Source organism: Bison bison, unplaced genomic scaffold (genome assembly GCF_000754665.1).
Source record: "Bison bison bison isolate TAMUID 2011002044 unplaced genomic scaffold, Bison_UMD1.0 scf7180017864183, whole genome shotgun sequence".
In the NCBI taxonomy this organism is placed as follows: domain Eukaryota; kingdom Metazoa; phylum Chordata; class Mammalia; order Artiodactyla; family Bovidae; genus Bison; species Bison bison.
In genome coordinates, this window is record NW_011494755.1 from 2,100,827 (window position 1) to 2,126,500 (window position 25,674).

A 25,674-nucleotide genomic window follows, 5' to 3' on the forward strand; every position below is an offset into this window, starting at 1 on the left:
ATTTTATGAATGGTGGAGCCATTACCTAGGGTAGATTTAAAACGGGAGGAGGCAGAGCAGATTTAGAGAGTGGGTGATGGAAAAAAATGTTTTTCAAACGTATTATCTTTGCAGTGTCTATGGAATATAGATTTTTTTTCTCAGGAGCATGTTGAATACTTGTCTGATTATGATTATTAGGAAAGACGCAGAGGAAGCACTGTGGGCTGCAGGTAAAGAATTCTATTTCTTAGTTTGTCAGTGATCTCCTAAAAGGCCTTGGAAATATGACTTACTTTTTTTCATCTGTAATGTGTGGAGCATGGTGATGGAAACATACCTCTTAGCGAAGTTGTTATAAGTGATATTGAGCTAAAAAATAAATAATTAACTATTCTAAGGCATTTGAAATATTGTAGTAGTTAAACATTCTGGGGACTACAGCAACTGTTTACCAAGATAAATGCTTATATACCCAAGTTAGGTTCCTAAGATCATTCATTCTGATGGCCTTTGAATAACATTGGCTGAGTTGCATGGATTGCCTCTGATGTGGTTTAGAAGCTTTTGTTCTTCGCTTTAGACTTTTCGTTACTCTAGCACAGTATTTCCCTGTTTTTTTCAGTAGAAGAAAAATATCGTCTTGCTGTTTATAACCAAACATCTTATGTCTATACTTCTACTGTTGTTTATACTTCTACTACTAAAAAAAATAGATACTGCCTTAAGAGTTCACTAAAAATATATTAGCAATACACATGAAAAGAGAAACAATTGTAAAACATTGGCCATTTCTGGGTTGTTTTAAGGTTCTTCATTGAGGCTTCTCTGTCCATCAGTCCTTTGAGTAGGAAACAATATAAGGTTTCTTCTGATTGTTACTACCAGCACATTGTAAAGATCTTTTTCCTTTAATCTATTTAGTACAGGATCTATTTAGTACTGGCCTCTGTCCCAGAATACCGTCAGAGATAAAGCTATTATCCTTTCATTGAGCATTATCCTGGGAAAGTCTTTATAAAATTGAACTCTGTTGCACCTGCTGACCTCCTTTTTTAAAATGAAAAAAGGGTGGGGATGAAGATTATGTTCACTGAATTCAAATGGAGCAGTGTGTTTGACAGCACTGACACAATATGCTTTAGTTAGGGCCTTTCGTGTTGTGCAAATCAATTCCCTCTTGGACTCTGAAAGAAGTAAGTGGACAATTCAGATCAGGAAGTTGATGATCACATTGGGTGCTTGCCCTGCAGTTACTGGCACAGTGGCTATTTTTTCTTGAGCAATTCTATAATAGGACTCCAGCTATTTTACAATTAATCTAAAGTGTTTGCTTGCCATGGCTGTCATATTTTCTCTAAAATTGCTATAAATAGTATCTAGTGGTGTTATCTTTAAACATGAAAGCCTAATTTTAGAAGTTGGACGCTTAATATTCATGCTTAACTAAGTCATTAAAATGGAAGAGAATGATAGAAAAGAATTTTAGAAACTTAGTTTCCTATTGAGTCTAAAGAGCTGCAGAAACTTGAAGAACAATGCCATGCAACTTTCAAGTATCTCTTTAAAAATATTTTACACTGCCCAATTACCTGAGATATTTTTATATAAAATAGATGCTACATGTATTTATGTAAATATGCTACTAAGCCCACATATTCAAACACTTCAGTTGGTTTGGAGGCAGCATTACTGATGTAGTGCAGGTTTGTGGCTTTCTCAAATTCTTTTGATTGAAAGTACAAGATGTAAATGAAATACACCTCTCCGTTTTGTTGTCCCAACAAATCTTTTTTTCTGTATTCCATTCTAGTTCCTTCTCATGTCCTCACATGATGTTTTCACAATTAATTCAGTGTTAAAATCTGCCTTCACATTATATTTTAAACATATTGCATGGTGATACAGTGCAAAATCTCATTATTGCTATAATATAAATGCAAAGCCATTCTATTTGTATTTAATAATAAAGTATTTGCCCGAATTAGTAACATAGTAAGAACTTCAATAATGAAATACAAACAATTTACATGATATAATATAGTAGGTCTGAGCAAAATCAGAGCTAAAGCCTAAATGTCCCTAGCTAACAATGTCTTTGTACAGTGAACCTTATAGTATAATAGTTGCCATATTGTAAAATTAGCATGTTGCTTGAATAAGACTTAATCAAGGATTTGGTGTACTGTATCCATCCAAATTATATATATATAAATGAAAATGAAAGTCACTCAGTTGTGTCCAACTCTTTGTGACCCCATGGACTATTCTCCAGGCCAAAATAATGGAGTGGGTAGCCGTTCCCTTCTCTAGATCTTCCCAGCCCAGGGATTGAACTCAGATCTCCCTCATTGCAGGCAGATTCTAAGCAGATACCAACTGAGCCACCAGGAAAACCCAAGAATTCTGGAGTGGGTAGCCTATCCCTTCTCCAACAGATCTTCCCAACTCAGGAATCGAACTGGGGTCTCCTATAATGTAGACAGATTCTTTAGCTGAGCTACCAGGGAAGCCCATATATATATGTATATATGTGTGTATGTATGTATTGGCCATGTAGTCAGAAAATAACCAATCTAAGACTAAATTTAAGCTGTTTTAAACTATCTGAAAACTGAGAATCCTTTGATCAATTGATTGATTTGATCATAGTTCAGTTTATTTACAGTTACTGTCTCATGCCTCTTACATAAGAAAAAAGTAGTGTATTATCTGAATGCTATGTGCTATATGTAGCAACCTTAAATATTTAGTAATGGAAAGCATAGGAAGGAGAGATGGCATATGTAGTTGAAGAGGAGTTTTGTAGCCAAAGAGATCTAGGGTTTAATCCCAGCTTATTGATGATTAGCTATGTCAGTTATTTACCTTATCGCTTAACCTCTATTTTCTCCTCTGTTAAGTGGGCTTAGTAATGCCTGCCTAGTAAAGTTAAAGTAAATTATATAATTTATATATATGAGAGCGAAGTTCACCCCACCGGTGAGTTCACAGCGTGATGGGAGGAGGAAACGGGTCCTTTGCCCATCACAACTGTTCTCTTGGGATGAGAAACCTGCATCTGAAACAGAACCAGCCCCACAAATGGGCTGGTTTCAGCCTAACCCTCAGAAGCACTGGGGCTGGCAAAAACTCTTGGTTTCTTCAGGAGAACTTTTATCATGTTAGTTTTTTCCATTGTTTGAAGACATTTCTAGACAGAGTTGGGTCAGTTACAATGAAAAGTTGACTCTTTATAAAATTATGTGTGTGTGCATGTATATTATATAGGGCCTGACATATGACACTCAATGAAGATAGCTCTAATATTTATTGTTATTACCCTAATACTGTTAATTAAACTTTCTATATAAGTTTCCAGAGAAGAATCTGCTTCAAATGATTAAGGATCGATACTATTAGACCAAATCAAACTTTTATTAATTCTATAATGTTTGAAAGTTGTATGTGTTGAATTAATATTAACCTATAAAATAAAATTAAAATGAACTAATAAAAGAATTTATTCAGACTCTGTTCTGCTAGCTAACATATAGCTTTTCTTTCAACAGGCTCAGCACTATGCAGCTATGACCTAAAGCCTTCTGAATATGCATCATCAAAAGCAAAAGGTCTTTGCCCCAAACTACCTGTTCCAGCGAGGTAAATTTTACTGTATTTCATTAACTTGTTACTTTTGTTTTTGTAGGTAGATTTTAAACTGTATATGTTATGAGAAAAGAGTGACTTGATGATACCTGTTGCCCAGTTTCAGTACTTTACAATTTTTAAAGTAGTAATAGAAATGACAACATGAATTTCACATTATTTTAAAGTACACACACACACACACATACATATAGGCAAACAACATTTCTAATTCTCAGATACTTTAAATTTCTTTGGTGGGCTCACTTTTTAAAATTTTTTAATTAAATAATTTATTTATTTTATTTCTTGGCCACGTCTAGTGGCATGTGGGATCTTAGTTCCCCTACCCGGGATTGAACCCATGCACCCTGCAGTGGGAGGGCAGAGGCTTAACCACTGGACCACCAGGGAAGTCCCTCACTTTTTTTTTTAATGTCATAGTTTTCAAGTATAGAAAGCTGTTGATATTATAAACCTTTTAGCAAAATTTGGAAGTCAGGTCTCACAGTCTCAAAAGATTCTTTGAAGTTTCTTTGAAATTGATCATCCTAACTGGTATCATTTTTAAATTACCTTTATAAATTTAAAAATATGCCAGTGATTAGTCTCCATACTTTATTTCTGGCTATATCCTTTAGGTACTTTCTCTGTAATAAGCTGTTTGTCCTAATCAACAAACATTTATTGTTAAGTACCTACTATATGTAATGGATACAAAGATGAAACAAGAAATATTGTTTATTTGAAAGAATTTTAAAATTTTGGGCCACGTCACACAGATTTGGGCTTCTGGGGTTTTAGTTCCCTGACCAAGGATCAACCAAGGCCTTCAGCAGTGAGAGCATGGAGTCCTAACCACTGGACTGCTGGGGAATTCCTTAGATATTTCTTTTATCTTTTCTTTTTTTTGGACAGATCTCATAGTAGTTTTAAGTAAGCAAATTTTAAAATTATAAATTGATTTCTTTTTTTTAAAGGAAATAGATTCTCAAGCACTGTAGAATATATCCTCAGCATTAGGTGTATACTGTTTGGAGCATGTCTGGTCTTAAGAACCTTGGCATATATCACTAACCATGTATATAACATGAACATTTCCCAGGGATACGGAATCAAAACCCCTTTTATTGTATCTTAGTAAATTATAGAAGCTATTGGTTAAAATTCTCATCTTATGTCTCCTTTCCTTCAACTGACTTAGGGGTATTACTTATGCTTCATTAACTTGAATTTGAAATTTTTTGTTGAAAAGCTGCCAAGGACGTATCAGTTTAATTGATTTCCTGCTCTTTTAGTTTTGTCAAGTTGCTATTGAAATTAAAATTTAAAGCCTACAGACATAAACACAATGGGACTGTTTTAAAAGATACTAAATAGGAAGGACCTACAAATTATCCCCTTAGACCAATAGGTAAGGAGACTCCATTCATGAAAATTGAGAATATTAGGGAGGCTGTGACAATAAAGAAAAGAGATTCTTTGAATAGAGAAAATTATCAATGTAAAAACAAGAAAAGCTCTGTTCTCTTATCTATTCAACTGCTAATGCCTATTTTAAACGCATATTTGAGTATAGAGAGTCACTATTTTAAGGCATAAATATAATAGGTATGAAAAAGCCATGGTATGAGAATGAAGTTGCCTGCTCTAGTATAATATACGTGGGTTTAGGGTAGAGGGCAGTTCATACTGCATGTCCTCCTGCACCTCTGACCTCTGACTCTACCATGTTGAGGGCTCCCTGTTCCTGGTTATGCTGGGTGATCCAGTCTTGGCTGCATACTCATGAAAGTCTCATGTACAGCATCCTAAGGGCATTCACTAGGACAGAAAACATAGAATTAGGGGCTTGAATGTTAGAGATGGACAGGCTTGGTAGCATGGTTATCCACTAATGTCTTAGTAATCCAAGATGCAATGATGAATCTATACTGTCTGAAAACTATTTATATAAATGTTTATACTTTATTTAAAGATCCTCATGTTTTACTTATCTTAATAGTTCACAATCTATCACTTTTGTCTGAACTCACCTTTTTGGAAAGTAAATGAAAAGAAACAATTGACAGAAGGAAGGCAGATCAAGACCTTGTACATAGTAAACCTAGTATCTGGCAAGCAAAGTGAAAGGATCAGAAAACAATAAATTTATTGGAATAAAAAATTTAGGTCACTACCCTGTTTCACACATAGATTAGATACCAAATCTCCAAAGACTAGGAAGATCTAGTGTCTGTCCTTAAAAAGAGTAGGGACTATACTTTGATTGACTTTTTTATATGTACTAACACTTTTGACTAAGACTAGGCAAACCTGTGATGCAGGCAAATGGCCCTCAGCATAAACAAGTCTGTTAAGCTCTTAGTAAACCAAGTTTCCTCATATATAAAGTGGGATTATCAATACCTCTTGCATGAAGTTGCTGTAAGAATTAAATACGATATTATGTGTTAAACATATGTTATTGTGCTTGGTGTATGGCTCAGAGTATTATCTGTATCAGCGTCTAGAACCTTCCCATGTCATCATCCTTCCTGGGTACTCAGGAACTTTCTGCAGATGAAGGTAGTGTCTATTTGAAAGAAAAACAGTGGTAAACTAATTTGCAGTAAAACACTAATGCCACACAATTGCCAAATGGTTACTGTTCCTAAGAGCTTTTGAATTTTACAAACCAGTGCCTAGAAAGGGCCATATTGTATCCAGATTCAGAACTCTGTTGGTGATGTGCTGAACATGGTAGCCATGGGGGGTTCTAGCCAGCCTATGTATATATTTATAATGCTTAAAGTTCTGAGTATAGCTAGAGAAAACTGCAGTACTAGAAACAGATTTCATAACTTCAGTTTACTCATCAAACAAACATTTATTTTGATACTTTCAGATGCCAGAAAGGACACTAGGTGTTAGAGAATTAACATGATACAGAAATAAGAAACTAATAGTCATGAAAAAAAATAGTTTATCTATATTTTTTAAGTGAAGGACCAAGGTGAATTAGAATTTATAAATCACCTATTGGGTGTCAAGCACTGTTTTAAGTTTCTTGTGTTATCTCATTGAACCCTCTCAAAAGCCTGTAAGGATATTGTCTCTTATAAGAGAAAGGTTAGATAGATTGCTCAAAGTCACACAACTAACTGTTGAGAATCAGAATTTGAATTTAAGATCTTGTAAAGTCTATACCGGAGAAGGAAATAGCAACCCGCTCCATTCTTGCCTGGAGAATCCCAGGGACGGGGGAGCCTGGTGGGCTGCCGTCTATGGGGTCACACAGAGTCGGACACGACTGACGCGACTTAGCAGCAGCAGCAGCAGCAAAGTCTATACCACAGTTAGTTTGAAGGGGGGGAAAGGGAGTATAGAAATGAAAGAGGAGAGAAAGGAAATAAAATGAAACGTGTGAACATCACTGCATAGTGCCATTAGATTCTTGATTACTTATTTCCTGCCTTTGCTATGCTATAGAGATATTGCCAGAACCCTTTTTTTGTTTTATTTCTTTAATAAAATTTAATTAGAAATCAAGTGTAATGGCTTATTTATAACCTGGAGGTTTAAAATAGTTGTGTGAGGTGCAGACTTCTGTCTTATTAAAGAAGGCATATAGACAAAAGATATTAGGCATTGTTTGTCATCATACTTTGAGGGAGCTCATTAACTGTGGTAATCTGGACTTAAAGGCAGATAAATGGCAATATGTTTGCCAAGGTGAGATACAGTTTTCCTGTGAGTGGCTAATTTAAAAAATCTTTAAAAGACTCATTATAAATTCATTTGTTCTTGTTGACTAATGTTTCAATAATGTGAAACGGCATCAGTTAGTTCCTAATGGGATGACATTGACTTCTTAAAGATTCAATATTCTGTGGGCTTTAAAAGGTAGAAAACTTCCTATAAACAGAATTCTTTATGCTTTTCCTCCTAATTAAGAAGCACAGAGTGTGTCATTTGGGTTAGACACTAAAGTAGAAATGATCTCATGTACTAGGCTCTCAGAAGTTTAATTTTTCTGAGAGATATACAAAATCAGATAGCTCATCTTAAATTCATTATATCACATGGGATTTAAGTGGTAAAATATAAGACAAACCATTTCAATGCCATGAAAACTTAGAATTTGTAAATAGTAAAGCAATTCAAGTATTAAAAACTTGTGACTGGTCAAGTTGTTTCTGTTTGGGAAAGAGCTGAATTGAGAAAAAAGAATGACAAAGGAATCTAATACTTTTTATTTTTGAAGCTAAGTATTTAATTTCATTTTTGCTGTTGTGTCCAAATGTTATCCTCTCTTTTATTTGCCTTCTATTCCTTTTATTCAGTAACACTAGATTTACCTGTTATTCCTTACCACAAGAAAAGATTTTGACCATCAGATAGACAATGTAGTTAATCAGCTTGTGCTATTTTTATACCTCTAAATTTAGAGCTGTCAGATTTTTTTTAACTGACATAGATTGAATTATAAGGCAACAAACTGTTGTTACTTTACTCCACTTCTTTGAAGGATACTTATAAAAGTATTCTTTCTAATTGACCAAGTGTTTATATACAGTATACAAATGACTTGAAAGGATAAGTTCAGAGCTGTTATCACTCAGCTTTTCCCCTTAAATAAAAATGAAGGCTTAGAATTTTAAGACTATAAGTCTTCCCTTTTCAAATCAGCTGTCCTCATTATAAGTTTGGAAAGCAGAAAAAAGCTAAAGCTACTGGGCATCCTGCTTATATTAATTTAGAATCACTGATTTATGAGTAGCATGATGATGATGAAGATATGTGAAAAGACTTACAGAGAACTTAACTCCTACCCTTTCATGACACATGGAGGGACAGAGAAGCAAAAAGACATAGGGACCTGCAGCTTTGTAATGTTAGGAGAATCACCCAGGGCTTCTGAACCCACGTCCAGTTTTCTTTGCCACAGGTTCCACTCCCTTTTGGAGATCTTGTGTATTTCTCTCTGAGTATAAAAATATACCAACATCCTATTAGGATATGGGAGATTTAGGAGGAGCCACTTCTTGACAGAGTGTGAGGTTTATGGGTACATGACAAGAAAAAGGAAAACGGGAGTAAGACCAAGAAAACTGGTGCATATTACAAACAGAACATCCGTGTTCTTAGGTGGATGTATTTTATGTTGAAGGTTGGAGGCAGGTGAGTTAAACAGAGTTGACATCAGAGATTTTAGGATAATAAATAAAGCAGATGAAGATGTAGACATTCATAGACCAGAGAGGGCTTTAGTTTTGAAGGATAGAGAACCAGGCTTAAAATATGGTTAGAAGTCCTTAGACAGGGACGTTAACCTGGCAAGGACAGTATCAGGAAAAAAGCAGTTGTAGGTCACAACACAGTTGTTACTTTAAAGGTTTCTGTCCCAGGTCAGTCTCCACTGAGTAAGAACTTGTTAATATTTTTTGATTCTTATAATATTTCTAACTAAATCTATTTTATCTAAAAGAAATCTATAATTTAATGTATTTTCAAATCATTAATGAAACAACTTTTGATCAAAAAATGGTGATTTACATATCTGTAATTCAAGCATTACTCAGAATGCTCTGGCTTTCTGCAGTTTGTGTCAAAATATCAAATCTTTGGCATTATCTTTCACCAACACCATTTTGAAGGTATATACAAATACACCCACATTTGTATTTGGAAGCAGTTTTTTTAAAATAAACATGCCTATAATTGTCATTTTTGGATATATTTTACTGTAAAGTATAAGTAAGGTAAGGCTAGATCTTTAAAATTACATTATTTTATTGCTCCGTAAAGTTTAACAGCATGGAAGATGTTTATTCTTACTCCCAATGGTGCTCATGTACCAATATTAAAGGAAAATCAATATATAGTTCACTTATATTCTTACTTGAAAAGAAGCATTCTTATTGTTTTTTGAGGAAGGAAACAAAAACAGTGTTTTGCTTCAGGTCATACAAAGTTGCTTTGCTGGGATTAGAGACTTTGGGGATTTGGTGCTCAACCATGTAATCTGTTCACCAATTTGACCAAAATACAGTACCAATCAAGAATGAGAACACACTTACATCAGTCCAATCAAAAAAGTTATAAGAACTATGACTGATAGTCCTATGCATAATTCTGAAAATGCGGGATTCATGTTAGTAATGACTAAATTTTAACTTAGTTCAGTTCAGTTCAGTCGCTCAGTCGTGTCTGACTCTTTGCGACCCCATGAATCACAGCACGCCAGGCCACCCTGTCCATCACCAACTCCCGGAGTTCACTCAGACTCACGTCGATCGAGTCAGTGATTTTTTAACTTAATTTTAACTCAATGCACATGTAAATATGTGTTGTGCATAAATAAGGACACATGTGGGCTCTTTTAGAATTCGAACAAATCACAACTGAGGGCATGTTCATAGAGCTTTGCTTAAAATCTCATTAATTAGATCCGCACTTGCTCTCAGAAGCTAAAATAGGACCATGTTATAACAAACTATACTTCCACCACGCTTTATACATAGCTATGTTCCTTCACAAGTAAGAGCCGCAGTCAGTATAAACCTGATATAATTGATTCTTTTTTGGACACAAATAATCTCCTAATAATAATAACATACAAAAAGAAAACAAAAGAATCTGTAATCCCATGACTATAACAGAGATTTTTCTTTAGAGTTTTTCCCCTGTTCTCATTCTTAGATCTTTAATACAGAGATGTAATCATCACATTAGATATGTTTTTCATTTTTTCCCCTTGTATTGTTATAAGTTCTTCCATATGCTAGCATTCATAGTTATTGTTTCAAATAGCTGCATATTCTGCTGTATGTTGATGTCTTGGTATGACTACTTTGTATGAGTTAATAAGCTGGTGCCTCAAATACCTTTTTTAATTTAAGGTTTTGTATGTTGTTCTGATAGAGCAAATATTCTATTAATGGTGGCACATTTCAAGCAAAAGTATATGTTTTTTTATTTTTAAATAGCTTATGGCAAAAATTAATTTTAAGTTCAATAAAGTATATGTTTGTAAGTTTTGTCATCTGCCTCTTGATTGATAGATGTGTAGGCTGAGGAGTCTAAGTGTTTGGTTTTGTTTCTGGTAGTTGTGTGTGTGTGTATATGTGTGTGTGTTTCTTTTCAGAAGGGGAGGGTAATGTCTTCTGTTGGAATATGCACTCCACCCTCTTTGATAAGCTTGTGGTAAGATTTGCATCACGCCCCATGACAGTCATCTTCATAGCATTAAGCTCACAGCTCTTAGCTCCCATATGATGTGTGGAGGGTGGAGTGTATTGCAGTCATATTCACCTTTCATTTGTGTGTTTGATGTGGCATTTATATTAAGTAGGAGTAATTTTTTTTCTGATTTTTTTTCTTGTGTCACCAGTGCACCTATTCCATTCTTCCATCGCTGTGCTCCTGTGAACATTTCCTGCTATGCCAAGTTTGCAGAGGCCCTGATCACCTTTGTCAGTGACAATAGTGTCTTACACAGGCTGATTAGTGGAGTAATGACCAGCAAAGAAATTATATTGGGACTTTGCTTGTTATCACTAGGTAATTGTTTTTCTCATTATTAGCTATTACATAGTATTGCAGTAGAAGACTGTTCTTTTAACCAAAATATGAATACTGCTGGGGATACTTGTAAATTGTTTAACTTCCCATAGCCAAAATAATTGTTTCAGATTATATATAGTTATAAGTATACACATATTTTTTAAGGAATATATATATATATATCTGAAACTCATTTCCCTTCCTTTTCCCTCATTGGAGAAAACTGGTATATTCCCAAAGTTTGGTTACTAAGTCTATAATAACACTTAGTATGATAATAGGAGGCTTCTTTTAATGAGTCAGCACCCCTTTGTTTTTAGTTATGATTCCAAAAGGCTTACTTGCTTATAAAAAGAAGTTATATATTCTTATATATTTCCATCAAAAAACATAAATTTCTGATAGGTTACATTTGGATTATATGATTTTTTCATTGCTATAATTAATGTTACTGTATTGCTGGAAAAATTAGGAAATCTCCACTTGTTAGCCAGTGAGTTTTTTGGTCAATAAATAGGTAATAAAATAAATAAATAAATGTGATTTTCAAGTTGTAAGTTCCCTATATTATCCGAGAACTGTATGTAGCCATATCAGAATTTATAGAGTGTTTTAGTTGGGAGAAGTAAACTGTAGTAGGAACCAAAGAACTATTTTGTTATATACATAAAATGAGTGTTTATGCCTGTTAACACCAATTATAGTCATTGAGAAGACTAGCCGTATTTCTGTCTTGTCATTAGAGAGTATTTTCTTTTTGCTTAGGTAGTACTTGACTCAGTTGAAATAATGCTGTCCATATGAAAAGCTATTTCTGTGATATTTGAAACGCTCCCATCTGTTTTTGGTTCCTGTACATTTATTGCAAATGTGAGTACCTCAATAACATTACCTAGTCACAGATCCCAACCATTTAGTTGGCTTTGCAAATGGCCCAAGAAAACTTGACTATTAGTCTAGCCTTATGTAAAAATTATTTGATTTCTGAAATAGTTGAATACTTGAAATAAGAAAAAAAATTCCAAACCTAGAAATGTAGTGCTAATAATGTTGTTAAGTCATTGGAATTCCATTTTTTATTAGAATAGTTTTCTTTTTGAAGTTTAAGATCTTTATTCTTTTGTGAAACAAGACTTTAAGTAATTAGAGATAAACAAATTATGATTTCAGAAGTGAATTTCCCTACACAAGGGTTAAATCCTCTCAGTTTTTTGTTTTGAGATTTTTTCACTCAAGATTTTGTCACATTGGGGTGGGTATAGGAGTTGGCTAAATAACTCAGCTAAGCTTTGCTCCTTTTTGAAGAGCTTCTCAATCAAGACTCCTGACCCGAGTTGAGAAGTAAGGTCAGGAATTTTGACTTCAGTAGTTTTCAGGATATTATTCTATAGAGTCAGACCGTATCTTGGAGTTTTAGAGGAGAAAAAACTAGAAAAAGATAATATACCATCTGACTTGTTGGCCAAAACAAACATCCGAGAAGTTGGTCCTGCTGAAACGCATAGATGACACAAGGAAGTGTAGCATTTAATTTAACCGATCTCTGTCTATATTTGGTAATTTTCTGGTCACGAACATGGCATGTCATTCTCTACACTTTGTGTGTTGTCATCTGTTTGCATGCGAGTTCTGGTCTCTTCCCGTGGTGAGTCCACAACAGTGCCGTGCTGTCTTTGAGTCACCATATGCATTTGCATGTATTCTGTTCTGTCGTTTATAAACCCACAGTTAGGGGCTTTTGGCTTTAAGTGATGCTGTTCAAGTGATACAAGTACTCAAGTCAAGGTACAAAAGCAGCCAGTTTCCATTCTTACCAAAACTGGGGTCGTGAACTTGTCAATAGCAACAAATTATTTTCCCTAGGAGAAAACAATTGAAAGAGTTTCTCTTTATATTTTCTAATGTTTTCAAATGATATTCTGTGTGTCCTTTATCTTCCCTACAGTTCTGTCCATGATTTTGATGGTGATAATCAGGTATATATCAAGAATACTTGTGTGGATCTTAACATTTCTGCTCATCCTGGGTTCACTTGGTAAGCTACTTTTTCCTTTGTCACCCCTGATGTCATCTGTTTTATGTTTTCCTTACATTTATGCTTCCTTATTTTGTTTTCCCTATCTTTCTTTGCTGTATGAATTATGTTTTCTCTGGTTATTTTCACCCTTGCTTTGGATAGTATACATTTTATTTTTAGTTCTGCAGTTGGTAACCTATATATTTTCAGAAAATATTCTTCAATCTAGAATTCTATGGTTTTTAAAGGCTGAAAGGAAGCAGTATTTGTTGAGTCCTTCTCCCTTTAAATTTAGCATAAACTTTTCTACCTTTCTAATTCTATTTCTTTCTGCCCATTTGTACTTTTTGGCTCTTATTAAATAATTTGAGTGTTCATGTTCAGGTTATTATTAAAGTTAAAATATTATTTGTTGTATTTTTTTTTAAAGACTTTTGCTTACCTTTGCCTTAAGATTCTCCTTACTAGGTTTTAGTGATAACTGCTGGTCCTGTTTTTATTTTTTATTACAGTATAGTCGATTTACAATGTTGTGTTGGTTTCGGGTGTACAGCAGAGTGATTCAGTTATTCTGCTCCTATTTTTATAAAAGTCCGTTCTTGAGTTCTTAATTTCAGTTCATATTTGTTTTGACTATAATCTGAGTTCAGTAATTTATTCATGAAGGACTTGTGGGTTGTATATATTCTGAATTCTTGGTTATCTAAGATTGCCTTTGTCATCACATGTGAATGTAAAATTGTTGCATATAAAATTCTTGAGATACACTATGTTGCTTTATATCTATACTTTATTTCAGAGAACTTTGATATCAGTCTAAGTTTGTTCCTTTGTCCATAACCTACCTTACTTACCAGATATTTATGTAATTTTTAACTTACAACTTACAATCTTTGTCTAGTTCAGAATCTTAACTAAGTTTGCCTATGATCTCTTTTGGGAGGATCTTTTTTAACTTTGAAAAGTTTTCTTTATTTCTGTGCTTGATTATTGTTTCTATTCTAGTGGTTTTTGACTGAAGATTCTTGTTATTCCCCAGTCATCTACCAAATTAGCATTTTTAGTCCTTTTGTCATTTTCTTTACATTCAGGAAGAACTCTTCAAGTTTATCTGCTATATTCCTCAGTATCACTTCTGTACTTGATTACTTAATTTTGTTATTCCAGTTTCATCTAATTTGTAGTTCTTCCTTCTCTCAACCATCATACTTTTCATTTCAGTTTGTAGCCTTCAAATCTAATTGGGTGCTAGATGATGTCTTAGTCAGATTGGACTGTTGTAGCAAAGCACCATAACCCTATAAACCACAAACATTTATTTCTCAAAGTTGTTGAGGTTGGAGCGTACAAGATCAGGGTACCAGCAGATTTGGCATCTGAAGGCTGACTTCCTGTTTCCAGCCATCTGATGGCTGTCCTCACATGGCAGAAGAGGGATAGGAGTTCCCTGAGGTCTCTTTTACAAAAAGGGCACTAATCCTATTCATGAGGGCTCCACTCTTATGACCCCTTCATCTTCTAAAGGCCCCACCTCCAAATACCAACACAGTGAGGATTAGGATTCAGTAGATGGATTTTGGGGAGACATAAGCATTCAGTTCATAACAGATGAATCAGATCAGTCACTTAGTCGTGTCCGACTCTTTGTGACCCCATGAATCGCAGCACGCCAGGCCTCCCTGTCCATCACCAGCTCCCGGAGTTCACTCAGACTCACGTCCATCGAGTCAGTGATGCCATCCACCCATCTCATCCTCTGTCGTCCCCTTCTCCTCCTGCCCCCAATCCCTCCCAGCATCAGAGTCTTTTCCAATGAGTCAACTCTTCGCATGAGGTGGCCAAAGTACTGGAGTTTCAGCTTTAGCATCATAGCTTTTAGAATAAAAGTAGATTTGAATCCTATCTGTTGTTCAGTTGCTCAGTTGTGTCAGACTCTTTGCAACCCCATGGACTGCAGCATGCCAGGCTTCCCTGTCCTTCACCATCTCCTGGAGTTTGCTCAAACTCATGTCCATTGAGTTAGTGATGGACTAGCTCTAGCTTGAATCCTAGCTCTCCCACTTACCAGATATGTGGCATTTGGCATGCTATTAAACTTCCCTAAATTTTCAATTTCATCATTTGTAAAGTGGCACTGATAATACCCACTTAATAGCATTGTAATTAAATGTAGTTACATCTATTTGTGCTAATTCCTGGCACAAGTTTAAATGATTAATAAATGATATCTACTGTGGATGTTGTGAACAATGTCCTTAACATCGTAACATCTATATATATATATATAGATATAGATGTTATATATATATATATATATATTCTATATATTTTCCTGTAACTTCAGCCTTTCTCTCAACTTTTTCTGTTTAGCGAGAATGTATTTTATTCCTGTTTTTGAGGATATTAAATAGTTTTCCAGGCAATTTTCTTGTACCTTCAAGATTCCAAAATGGAAGTAGCATCTCCCTTTCTCAGAAACATTTTCCATAGACTCAGTTGTTTTGCTTACTCATCTTCAGTACAAGGAAAATTCATGCTTAGTATTTGCTTACAAATACTAAGGAATTTCCCTTTGACGTTATTCACTCTTGACTTGAGTGCAGATGGATTGAGTTGATTTGCAAAGATCTTAGCCCAGTGCTTCTCTCTCAGGCATTTCTCTTGTCCACCTCGATATATACATGCCTCTACTCTGAACCTCCCATTTCCTTACCACAGCCTACAAGGCCTTACAGTATGATCTGGAAGCCAGCTCCTGCTCTACCCACATCTGTTATCACTTTTTCCGTTGCTCATTGCTGTGGCTATAATGGCCTCTTACTTTCTCTCCTCTAGGTGTGGCCCCATCTCAGCATTTTAGAACTTGCTATTCCTTCTTGTCTGGAACACTCTTTCCTTAGTTTCATAGATTTGTTTTCTCCCTGTCTTTGATTCTTTTGCTCAGATACCATCTCACCCCAGAGAGGGCTTAGTTACCCATCGTATATAAAATTGTACTGCTTTCCCAACACTAACACTTCTATCCCTCTTACTAAGCAGCTTTTTTTTTAGGTTTAATATACTGTGGTTTTGATTGTTTCCTTATTTTTTTTGTTCCCCCAAAACTATATAAGCTCCAGAAGAGGTGATATTGGGGGCTTGGTTTTTTACTGCTCTGTCCTCTGTCCTCAACTCCTGGGTGTTTTCCCAGGTGGCAAAGTTGGTAGAGTCTACCTGCCAATGCAGGAGACACCAGAGACATGGGTTCGATCCCTAGGTCAGGAAGATCCCCTGGAGTAGGAAATGACAACCCATTCCGATATTCTTGCTTGGGAAATCCCATGGACAGAGGAGCCTGGCAGGCTACAGCCTATGGAGTCACAAAAGAGTCAGACATGACTGAGTATGCATGCATGCAGGCCTTAACCCCTAGAACAGTAGATGCTGTGGGCACTCAAAATATACCGAATGAATTGAATGAAAGTGTCTGATGCAGCTCTCTTATTTGGAGGCAGTTATGCCTCCCTCTTCAATCTAGAATCTCTGAGCAAGTGATAGAGATAAAATGTCCCATTTCTAGTGCCCACTGCTATCAAACTGTCAAAGACTTCCTTTGTTCCTACCTATCATTTGATCTTCATTTATTCATAGTATGAATATTTTATCAACTATGTGAGTGTGTCATCACTAGGCACTGGGGTTATTGTACAACAGAGAAGATCTTTGCCTTCCTCAGCTTCATTGCTGATTTTTTTTTTTTTTAACTTTAGTTCTTTTTTTTTTTTTGGTCACAAAACTGCATGACATGTGGGATCTTAGTTGCCCAACCAGGGATCTAACCCATGCTCCCTGCCTTAGAAGTGTGGACTCTTAACCACTGGATCACTGGGGAAGTCCCTTCATTGCTGATTTCTATGCCCTTTACTTGCTTTCCACACACTCCCTAGCTTAAACAGGTGCTGAGGCTCTCTTCAGTAACCAGTGCCTCTCAAGGGTATCTATCCTTGCTGGGCTCTCTCTCAGCTTCAGAATTGATAATATAGTAAAAGGAAGTTCATTTGATACAGTTAAAGATTTGTAAGTGCGTAATGTGGAAGATGATAGTGGAGTCATTGGAGTCCCCCTTTGCTGGCAAAAAGTGACAGCCACACACCTCCTAGCCAAATGGATTGTTGCTGTTAGTCCATGGTGAGGTATAGGAAGGGTCTACAAAATTGAGGATTTATGTTACACATTTTCTTGTGCTGATTGTTGCAAAATTGTTTCCTGTTTCCAGCTGGCACAGGTGTACTCTGGTGGCTGTATGCAAAGCAAAGAAAGTCTCCCAAAGAAACGGTTATTCCTGATCAGCCTCAGGTAGCTGAGGCCAATCTTCGGGCCCTCCTCATCTATGCCATTTCAGCAACAGTCTTCACGGTGAGTACAGGCCTCGGTGTGTCCTTCAGGTTTATGTTTTATTTATAGACCATTAATGAAGCAGAAACTTACCCCTAGCTATTGCAAGCCTACCCTTGATCACTGTTAGGTTAATCTCTGTCCCATGGGGTATGACCTCCTCAGAAGTCTTCAGAGGCTTCCCTAATTGATGGGTGCTATTTGATGCGACATTTTGTTCTGCACTGCCTGCTTTTTGAGAGGGAATTTTCACCTAGAATATTAATTATCATTTTCTAGTAAGAACATATATCTTACTGTCATGAAATAATGTAACTATTTTTAAAAAACAGTTCTCTTTATTATAGAAAAGTATATTAAGAAATAAGCCATCTCATGTTGTTCTGTTTTTCATGAATTATTTTCCCACTTTTTTCCTTTTAAACTTTTTAACAACATTATTCCAAAAATATAGGTGAGCTTCACTAGTATAATTATTATACTAATTACAGTAAAATTACTCCATACAGGTTATCTTGTTCCTGGTCATGCTGGTGATGCGCAAGCGGGTTGCTCTCACCATTGCCTTGTTCCATGTGGCTGGCAAGGTCTTCATTCACTTGCCGCTGCTAGTCTTCCAGCCCTTCTGGACTTTCTTTGCTCTTGTCCTGTTTTGGGTGTACTGGATCATGACACTTCTCTTTCTTGGTACAGCCGGTAAGAAGACATGTTGCTGCTTTCTTTTAGCGATGAAACTGATTTGCATTAAAATATTTTAAAACATCAGAGAAATATAGTTCTTAAGACACTTATGGACTAAGGTCTGATAAGCCATCAGAAATAATAGAGGTTATGGCTCTTTAATAACACATTACCTTTTTACAGAGGAACTTAGCAGAAATAGACTTAGAGAACTAACTAATGGTTGCCAGGGGTGAGAATGTGGGGAAGGGATAGTTTGGGAGTTTGGGATGGACACATGCACACTGCTATATTTAAAATGGATAACCAACAAGGACCTACTATATAGCACAGGGATATGTTATATGACAGCCTGGAGGGGAGGAGAGTTTGGTGGGGAACGGATGCATGAGTATGGATGGATGAGTCCTTTCACTGTTTACCTGAAACTATCACAACATTGTTAATCTGCTATACCCCAATATAAAAAGGAAAGTTAAAAAAAAAAATAACGCATTCCCCATTCATGATATTTAGATCTTCCCAGCAAAGTGAGTCTAAACCAGGTAGGGACCGAAATCATATCCAGTTTTGAGATGGTTGTGGATTTGAAGTAAGCTCCTGTCCTGACTCAGACATTTAGATTCATTCTGAGATGAACTAATGAATGCATTAGTGCTCCTCTGGAGTTGCCTCAAACTCCAGTGATAGCCAAAGATCAACCTGCCTCCTTGGGGTTTTCTGGTTTGGAAATAACCTGAATCTATATAGAGCTAGTGGTGATACAGTTCATAGTTAGATGCTCGGACTTACTTGTAGCCATACTTAATATCAAAAGTTATGTATGTCTAAATGGAATTAATTGTGAAGAGTGGTATAAGGATAATAAGCGTATATGTAACTTCTCTGGTCATTCAACACACCACCAATTGAAAATAATATTAATTTCTGTACTTTGCTAATTTTATATCTGTAATTATTGGACAAGTAATAGCTCTTTAAGAAAACTGAAGTGTTGGAAAATTCATAACTAAACTAAATAACTGATAATGTGGTAAGAATTATATTTAAACAGAGCAACTTTTAAAAGCTATATATGTTCTTTGAGGAAAACATAATGCTTGATTTTACAGTGTTCTGCTACACAACTTTTGAAGTGATAATTATTTTTGTCCCTTAATGAAATAAACACTGTGATCATAATGCCAATGGTTTGGGGGTAGGGATATATTGTTGGAAATTAGCTTAATCTCCTAGATTTAATAGCCATGTTTTTTGGTTTATACCTTATGTGCTTCTTCTTTCCTTCTTTGATATTTTCCTAGGTAGTGCTGTTCAGAATGAACAAGGCTTTGTGGAGTTCAAAATGTCAGGGCCTCTGCAGTACATGTGGTGGTACCATGTGGTGGGCCTGATTTGGATCAGTGAATTTATTTTAGCCTGTCAGCAGATGACTGTGGCAGGAGCTGTGGTGACCTACTATTTTACTAGGTGAGGATTTATACTTGTCAGAAAACTTAAGTTGTAACAACATGGATGGACCTAGAGGGTATTATGCTAAGTGAAGTAAGTCAGGCAGAGAATGTCAGATACCTGTATGATTTCACTTACATGTGGAATCTAAAAAACAAAACAAATAAACATAACAAATAGACTCATGTGAAATAGACTCAAATGAAAGTCACTCAGTTGTGTCTGACTCTTTGCAACCTCATAGACTATACAGTCCATGGAATTCTCCAGGCCAGAATACTGGAGTAGGTAGCCTTTCCCTTCTCCAGGGGATCATCCCAACCCAGGGATCAAACCCAGGTCTCCTGCATTGCAGGTGGATTCTTTACCAGCTAAGCCACAAGGGAAGTGCAAGAATACTGGAATGGGTAGCCTATCCCTTCTCCAGCAGATCTTCCTGACCCAGGAATCGAACTGGGGTCTTCTGCATTGTAGGCGGATTCTTTACCAACTGAGCTATCAGGGAAGCCTCATAGATACAGAGAAAAATCAAGTGACTGCCAGAGGAGGGGTCGAGGCTGTGAGTGAAATAGGTGAAGGAGATTAAAAGGTACAAACTTCTAGTTACAAAAAAAAATGAATGATGATGGGGATGAAAAGTCTCACATGGGGAATATGGGCAATAATATTGTGATCATTTTGTATGGTGACAGATGACAACTAGACTTATTGTGGTGATCATTTGTAATGTGTAGAAATAGTGAATCACTATGTTATATATGCAGAACTAACATAGTATTGTAGGTCGATTATACGTCAATTTTTTTAAAAAAGCAAGAAAAAAGAAAAGAAAACTTAAGATAATCTAAGTAATTATGCCTGTAGGAAGTAGAACTGAGGCTGTTAAGAGTTTAATTTCTTTAAGAAGTAAGTGGAACTCAATATGACAAAATGTGTAGTTGATAATTCTGTGAGGTAGGAAAATGGGAGGTGATTATTTTATTCTTTATTCTCTCCTGTAACTTTCTTAAACATTAATTAGAATAGCAGGTCATGCTACACTTAAATTACATTTATCAGAAAAATAAATCTAGTTAGTGTCTTAGGTATTGGGTTAGCCAAGAAGTTCTTTTGGGTTTTTCCACATAAGATGGTATGGAAAAAGCTGAGTGAACTTTTTGGTCAACCCAGTATTTTTGCTTATATAAGGATCTAGCACAGGTTAACAAGTCTTTAATTTGTATGGATCAGAAAAGGTGTTGTGACTTCCTTTCCTAATTTCAGAGCTAACTATGCACTACTGTAGGCCTGACAGTTTTCCATTAAAATGAAGTGCCAAGTCTAACATCTTTCTACGTTCCATTATCTGATTATGTAAATACCGCCATAACTATTTACTAGTAAGAGCTTTCAAAGCAGTTTTATTTAACTTAAAGTATTAGAGCATAAGAACCCCATGAAACTACCATAAAGAAATGAAGCGTTAATTTTACATGATACATCTGAAACACTTGTAGTTACTTTGCTATTTTGCCATAGAACTAGAATAAGGAAAATGAATTAATTTTTCACTTTTTTGAACTAAATCTTTTCTGTGTTTCTATCCTGGTCAAGCCTTTAATTGTCTTTTTGGTCATTTTTTAAACAGGGATAAAAGGAATTTGCCATTTACACCGATTCTGGCATCAGTGAATCGCCTTATTCGTTATCACCTTGGTACTGTGGCAAAAGGTTCTTTCATTATCACGTTAGTCAAAATTCCACGGATGATCCTTATGTACATTCACAGTCAGCTCAAAGGAAAGGTAAGGAAAAACCTTTTCTGGACTTTGTGTGGGCACATTCCAGATCTCAGTTCTGCATGTAGCAAAATTCCCAATGATATTAAGTCCAAGTGTGATGTTTTCTTCCATGTCCTTGCCAAGTGGAATCTAATTCGGTCTCCTTATCTCCCACTCTCGTACTCATATGCTGTGGCAAAATTTATCTAATCACAGGTTTCCCCAAATATCCTGTGCTTCTATTCCTCTGTGTGAATTCACAGTTTCCTCCTTGGAACCCTCCTTCCTGTCCTTAACTGCGGAAACAACATGCATTTCTGCATGCTGCTGCTGCTGCTAAGTCGCTTCAGTCATGTCGCATTTCTGCATAGCTTAGCTCAAATGCCCCCTCTTCCTAGAAACCTCCCCTGAGTCCTCTAACCTCCCAAGTGGCATCTTCTCTCTCTCTTCTCCACTTTCATGGCACTAGGATCGTATCATTCTTACTCTAACCTTTGTTACGTTTAATGCTTTTAACTTCTTTGTTGGTCTTATATACTCTATCTTATATGCAATAGGTACTAAGTAAATGTTGAATTGAACTGACTAAAAATAATTCAACCATTGCATTTTGAGGGAAAAAAGGATGAGTATGGAGGCTTTAAAGCATGGGTTGTGATTTTTCTTAATTTTTACTTTTCTAAAATTTATAATATGCTACCTGGTATGATTTGATTCTTTGGTCTTTAATTATTTTCATTATTCATTCTTTCCAGGAAAATGCTTGTGCTCGATGTGTGCTGAAATCTTGCATTTGTTGCCTTTGGTGTCTTGAAAAGTGCCTAAATTATTTAAATCAGGTAAAAGATTTTAAAAATACATCTAACACTCACTTTCAAAGACAGGTTCATTGTTTCTTCTTTCAAGATAAAGTTTTTGAGTTTAATTGAAAAATGTTTTTTTCTCATGGTGTTGTACATTGTGCCTTGATCAAGTATAACTATTTTAATCATATTCTTATTTTGAAACATAATATATATTCTTCCCAAAGCTTATTATTGCAGGAGACCCCAGTTTAATTCCTGGGTCAGGAAGATCCCCTGGAGAAGGGATAGGCTACCCACTCCAGTATTCTGGCCTGGAGAATTCCATGGACTGTATAGTCCATGGGGTCACAAAGAGTTGAACACAACTGAGCGAAATTAATTGTAATACATGGATAAATTTCCTTAGAGTCCATCTTTCAGGAAAATCATTTATCTTTTATCCCTTAATTCACATTTTATCTTTGATTTTCCCTGAGAATCGTGTCTACCCTAGCCATTCTTCTTTAATTCATTTAATGTTGTTTGAAAGCTTTAGTGAAAAGTTGTTGTGACACTTACTCCTTTTTTGCAACTGTTTACTATTGTTCAAAATTAACATGCCGTGGGGTTTTTTTGTTTTTGCTTTATCCAGCTGCTGAAGACTGTGGTACTGGCCTGGAAAATACTAGCAATGAAAGTGCTATTCCTAAGGTCAAATGGAGAGATTGATACTTATGGAGTAACAGTTCACAGAGGAGTGGCTTGGTCCTCTGTCTTTCTGTATCTGAGCATGTAGGACTCTCACTGTGAAACACTCTTTTCATCTTGAGTTGTTTTTCTTAACCACTTTTCTCCAGCCCCTAAAAATCAATTCTAATGTACTGATGCCCTTATCTAATAGACCAAAGATAAAAATTGACTTCCTCACCATTAACCTTTAAGTGATTGAAGAGTAGCATTGCACTGTCCATTCACTCACACGTAGTCAAATGGAGAGAGTCCTGTGGTGATGGTGTTGAGCATGCCTGGAGTCTGCTTTATTGGAGTTCTATGATTAATGTGAAGAAGTAGATTTCACATTTCATTAGCAAAATACATTCCTGTGGTTCATAATACTCTTCGGATGTAAAGTATTGGGAAGGTCATTATTAAAATAATTAGTAACAGCCACAACATTCTGCAAAATTATGTTTTTTTAAATTTGGTTTTGGAACAAGTCATCTTCATCAAAAAAGTTGATGGATGCAGTAACGATAATCATCATTACATTTTGTATCCGTCACTAAATAGCTTATATTCAGAGAGATGTGCTAACCTCAGCTGTCTGTTTTCGCTTCCCACAGGCACCTTTTGCTCTCACAGTTTCCAAAATGTGCAGAAAATAACTTCCTTCCAATGTCTTACTAGCTCCTATTGGTCTTTAATGATTCTTCCTGAGCACCACCTCCAAGAAACTTTCCCTCATTACCGCAGCTCCTCCTCTGACAGTGCACGATATCAGTTCATACCTCTGTGAAAACACTAGGAGCGCTGTATGAGAGTTGTCTGTTTACTTCTTCTCCTCCTTTAGATTTTTAGCTCCTTAAAGACAGGATCTTATTTTTGTCTCTGCAGGAACTGCCATAGTGCCTAGTATACAATAGGTGGTCTTTAAATGTTTTTTGAATGAATGATTAGTCACCAAATATTTGGACTAAAAAAGATTAAGAGAATGATGTGAAACTGTAAGGACCTCAAAAAGGAGAAGTGCTGAAGGAAGGAAACAAATCACATGATATCAAGATGGTAACCAGGTGAAAACATATATAAAGTTTTCAGCTCATTCCAAGCTAAACAGTAGTCAGCAAGTTAGTCCTAATAGTCCTGTGATGTATATCCAAACTACAAGTTGGTGTTTCTTGTACAAGTTTTGTGCATTTTGCATCTTCAAGAGGTAGGCATGATGCTTGAAGATTCAAGGAAAGCATTGACATGGTAGCAAACCAATTATGGGAGTGAAGGTTTAGGGAGAGTGATTCTAAACTCATACTTGGAATATGAAGTATTCCAATGTGGAGACTGGTTACCACTGGAGCGTCATGTCTCTTGTTTTCATAGAAATGTTGAGATGAGGTCAACATATTAAAAATATTAGAATACTTCTTGCCATGACAGATTAATTTTAAGCATAAGTACCAGTTGCCAGTGGAATTTTTTAACCCTTGTTCCTGTGAAATATTTCAGAGCAGGATGGGCACCCATCTGTTTGAAGTACTTAACATGATGGGGATCATGGTGGTACTGAATCGATGAGCTCCGGAGACTTTTCTAAAATTTGAGAAAGCAGGGTATAAGTGTATGATCTGCTAATGTAAGAAAAGACACTTAAATACTATCACATGCAGTCAGCAGGTATAACCTTAGTGCTCTGCTACAGGTGTGAAGCCACAGTAGAAAGAGCCCAGATGTTGAAGATGTGTTTCCTTCCCTAGCAAGCTCGGTGAAACCTCTGAGTCTCAGTTTCCTTCTTCAGTAAGTGGAAAAAATATACCTGTCCTCATAGGCTTTAGGTTAGGATGAAATATAATGCAGATAAGTCAACTCTTACGGTGTCTAGCTTTTGGTAGACACCTAGTAAGTGTTATTATCACTCTTTCCCTACCCCATTTTATTTATTTATAAAGAACTCGCTGTGTTTTACTCTAAGATAACAGAGCTGTGACAAAGAATTCAAAAGGTAGTTCTATAATGTGTCTTTTCTCTGACAGTAAATGTACTATAAAATACTGAAGAGTTTGGAAAACCAAAACAAGAAAAAAACATCACCCATGATCTCACCGTCTAACATAACACTTTTGTTACCAGCAAAATGGCAACTTAGTCCTTGACCTCCCGAAGGAAAGAATTCAATCAAAAGATATAGAACACTTTTAAGCAGCAGAAGTTTTATTAAGCAAAGCGAAAGTACACTCCCAAGAGAGAAAAGGAGAGTGAGCTGTGTGGAAACTAGAAGCAGCCCTCCAGCTGGGGATAGGGTTAGTTTTTCAAAGTAGTGGCAAGTCCCTCCCTATGTCCTGCATCATTTGACATGTTGATTGTCAGTTTTAGGTTATATAACTTTTCTCCTTGTGTGCAAGCACTTACCCACAAGCACCCAAGCAAAACCCATGCAGGGGCAGGGCGAGTGGGTGGGGAACTGGGACAAACCTGCAATACTAGTTTATTACAAATACAGAATAATGAACCCCAGGTTACACTGAGTCACCTTTTAGGGTTTTAGGGCTTGGTGTGCCTGCGCCAACATGTGATGGAAGGCTTTATCTTATTTAGGCCTGATAAGTCTGGAAATTTAACTGTCTTGACCACAATTAAGGGAGGATCTCTGGGCATGTTCTGATCACCAGTGTCCGGGTCAGAGAGGGAAAGATGGCCCCATCCAGGATGGAGCAGGGACCCACTTGTGTCTGACTAA

At 36.2% G+C, this 25,674-nt stretch overlaps 1 protein-coding gene across 3 annotated transcripts in view; it reads left to right on the top strand.

The window, feature by feature from the left end:
* The window catches only part of SLC44A1 (solute carrier family 44 (choline transporter), member 1), a 231,977-nt gene that overhangs the window by 127,493 nt on the left and 78,810 nt on the right, over nt 1-25,674 (top strand). For all 3 annotated transcript variants that reach the window (XM_010843534.1, XM_010843533.1, XM_010843532.1), the window contains exons 5-12: nt 3,531-3,621; nt 10,982-11,151; nt 13,100-13,189; nt 17,427-17,566; nt 18,055-18,241; nt 19,531-19,696; nt 21,306-21,462; nt 22,194-22,277. In XM_010843534.1, coding sequence (XP_010841836.1) covers nt 3,531-3,621; nt 10,982-11,151; nt 13,100-13,189; nt 17,427-17,566; nt 18,055-18,241; nt 19,531-19,696; nt 21,306-21,462; nt 22,194-22,277 — 1,085 coding nt within the window. The remainder of the gene's footprint in view (nt 1-3,530; nt 3,622-10,981; nt 11,152-13,099; nt 13,190-17,426; nt 17,567-18,054; nt 18,242-19,530; nt 19,697-21,305; nt 21,463-22,193; nt 22,278-25,674) is intronic.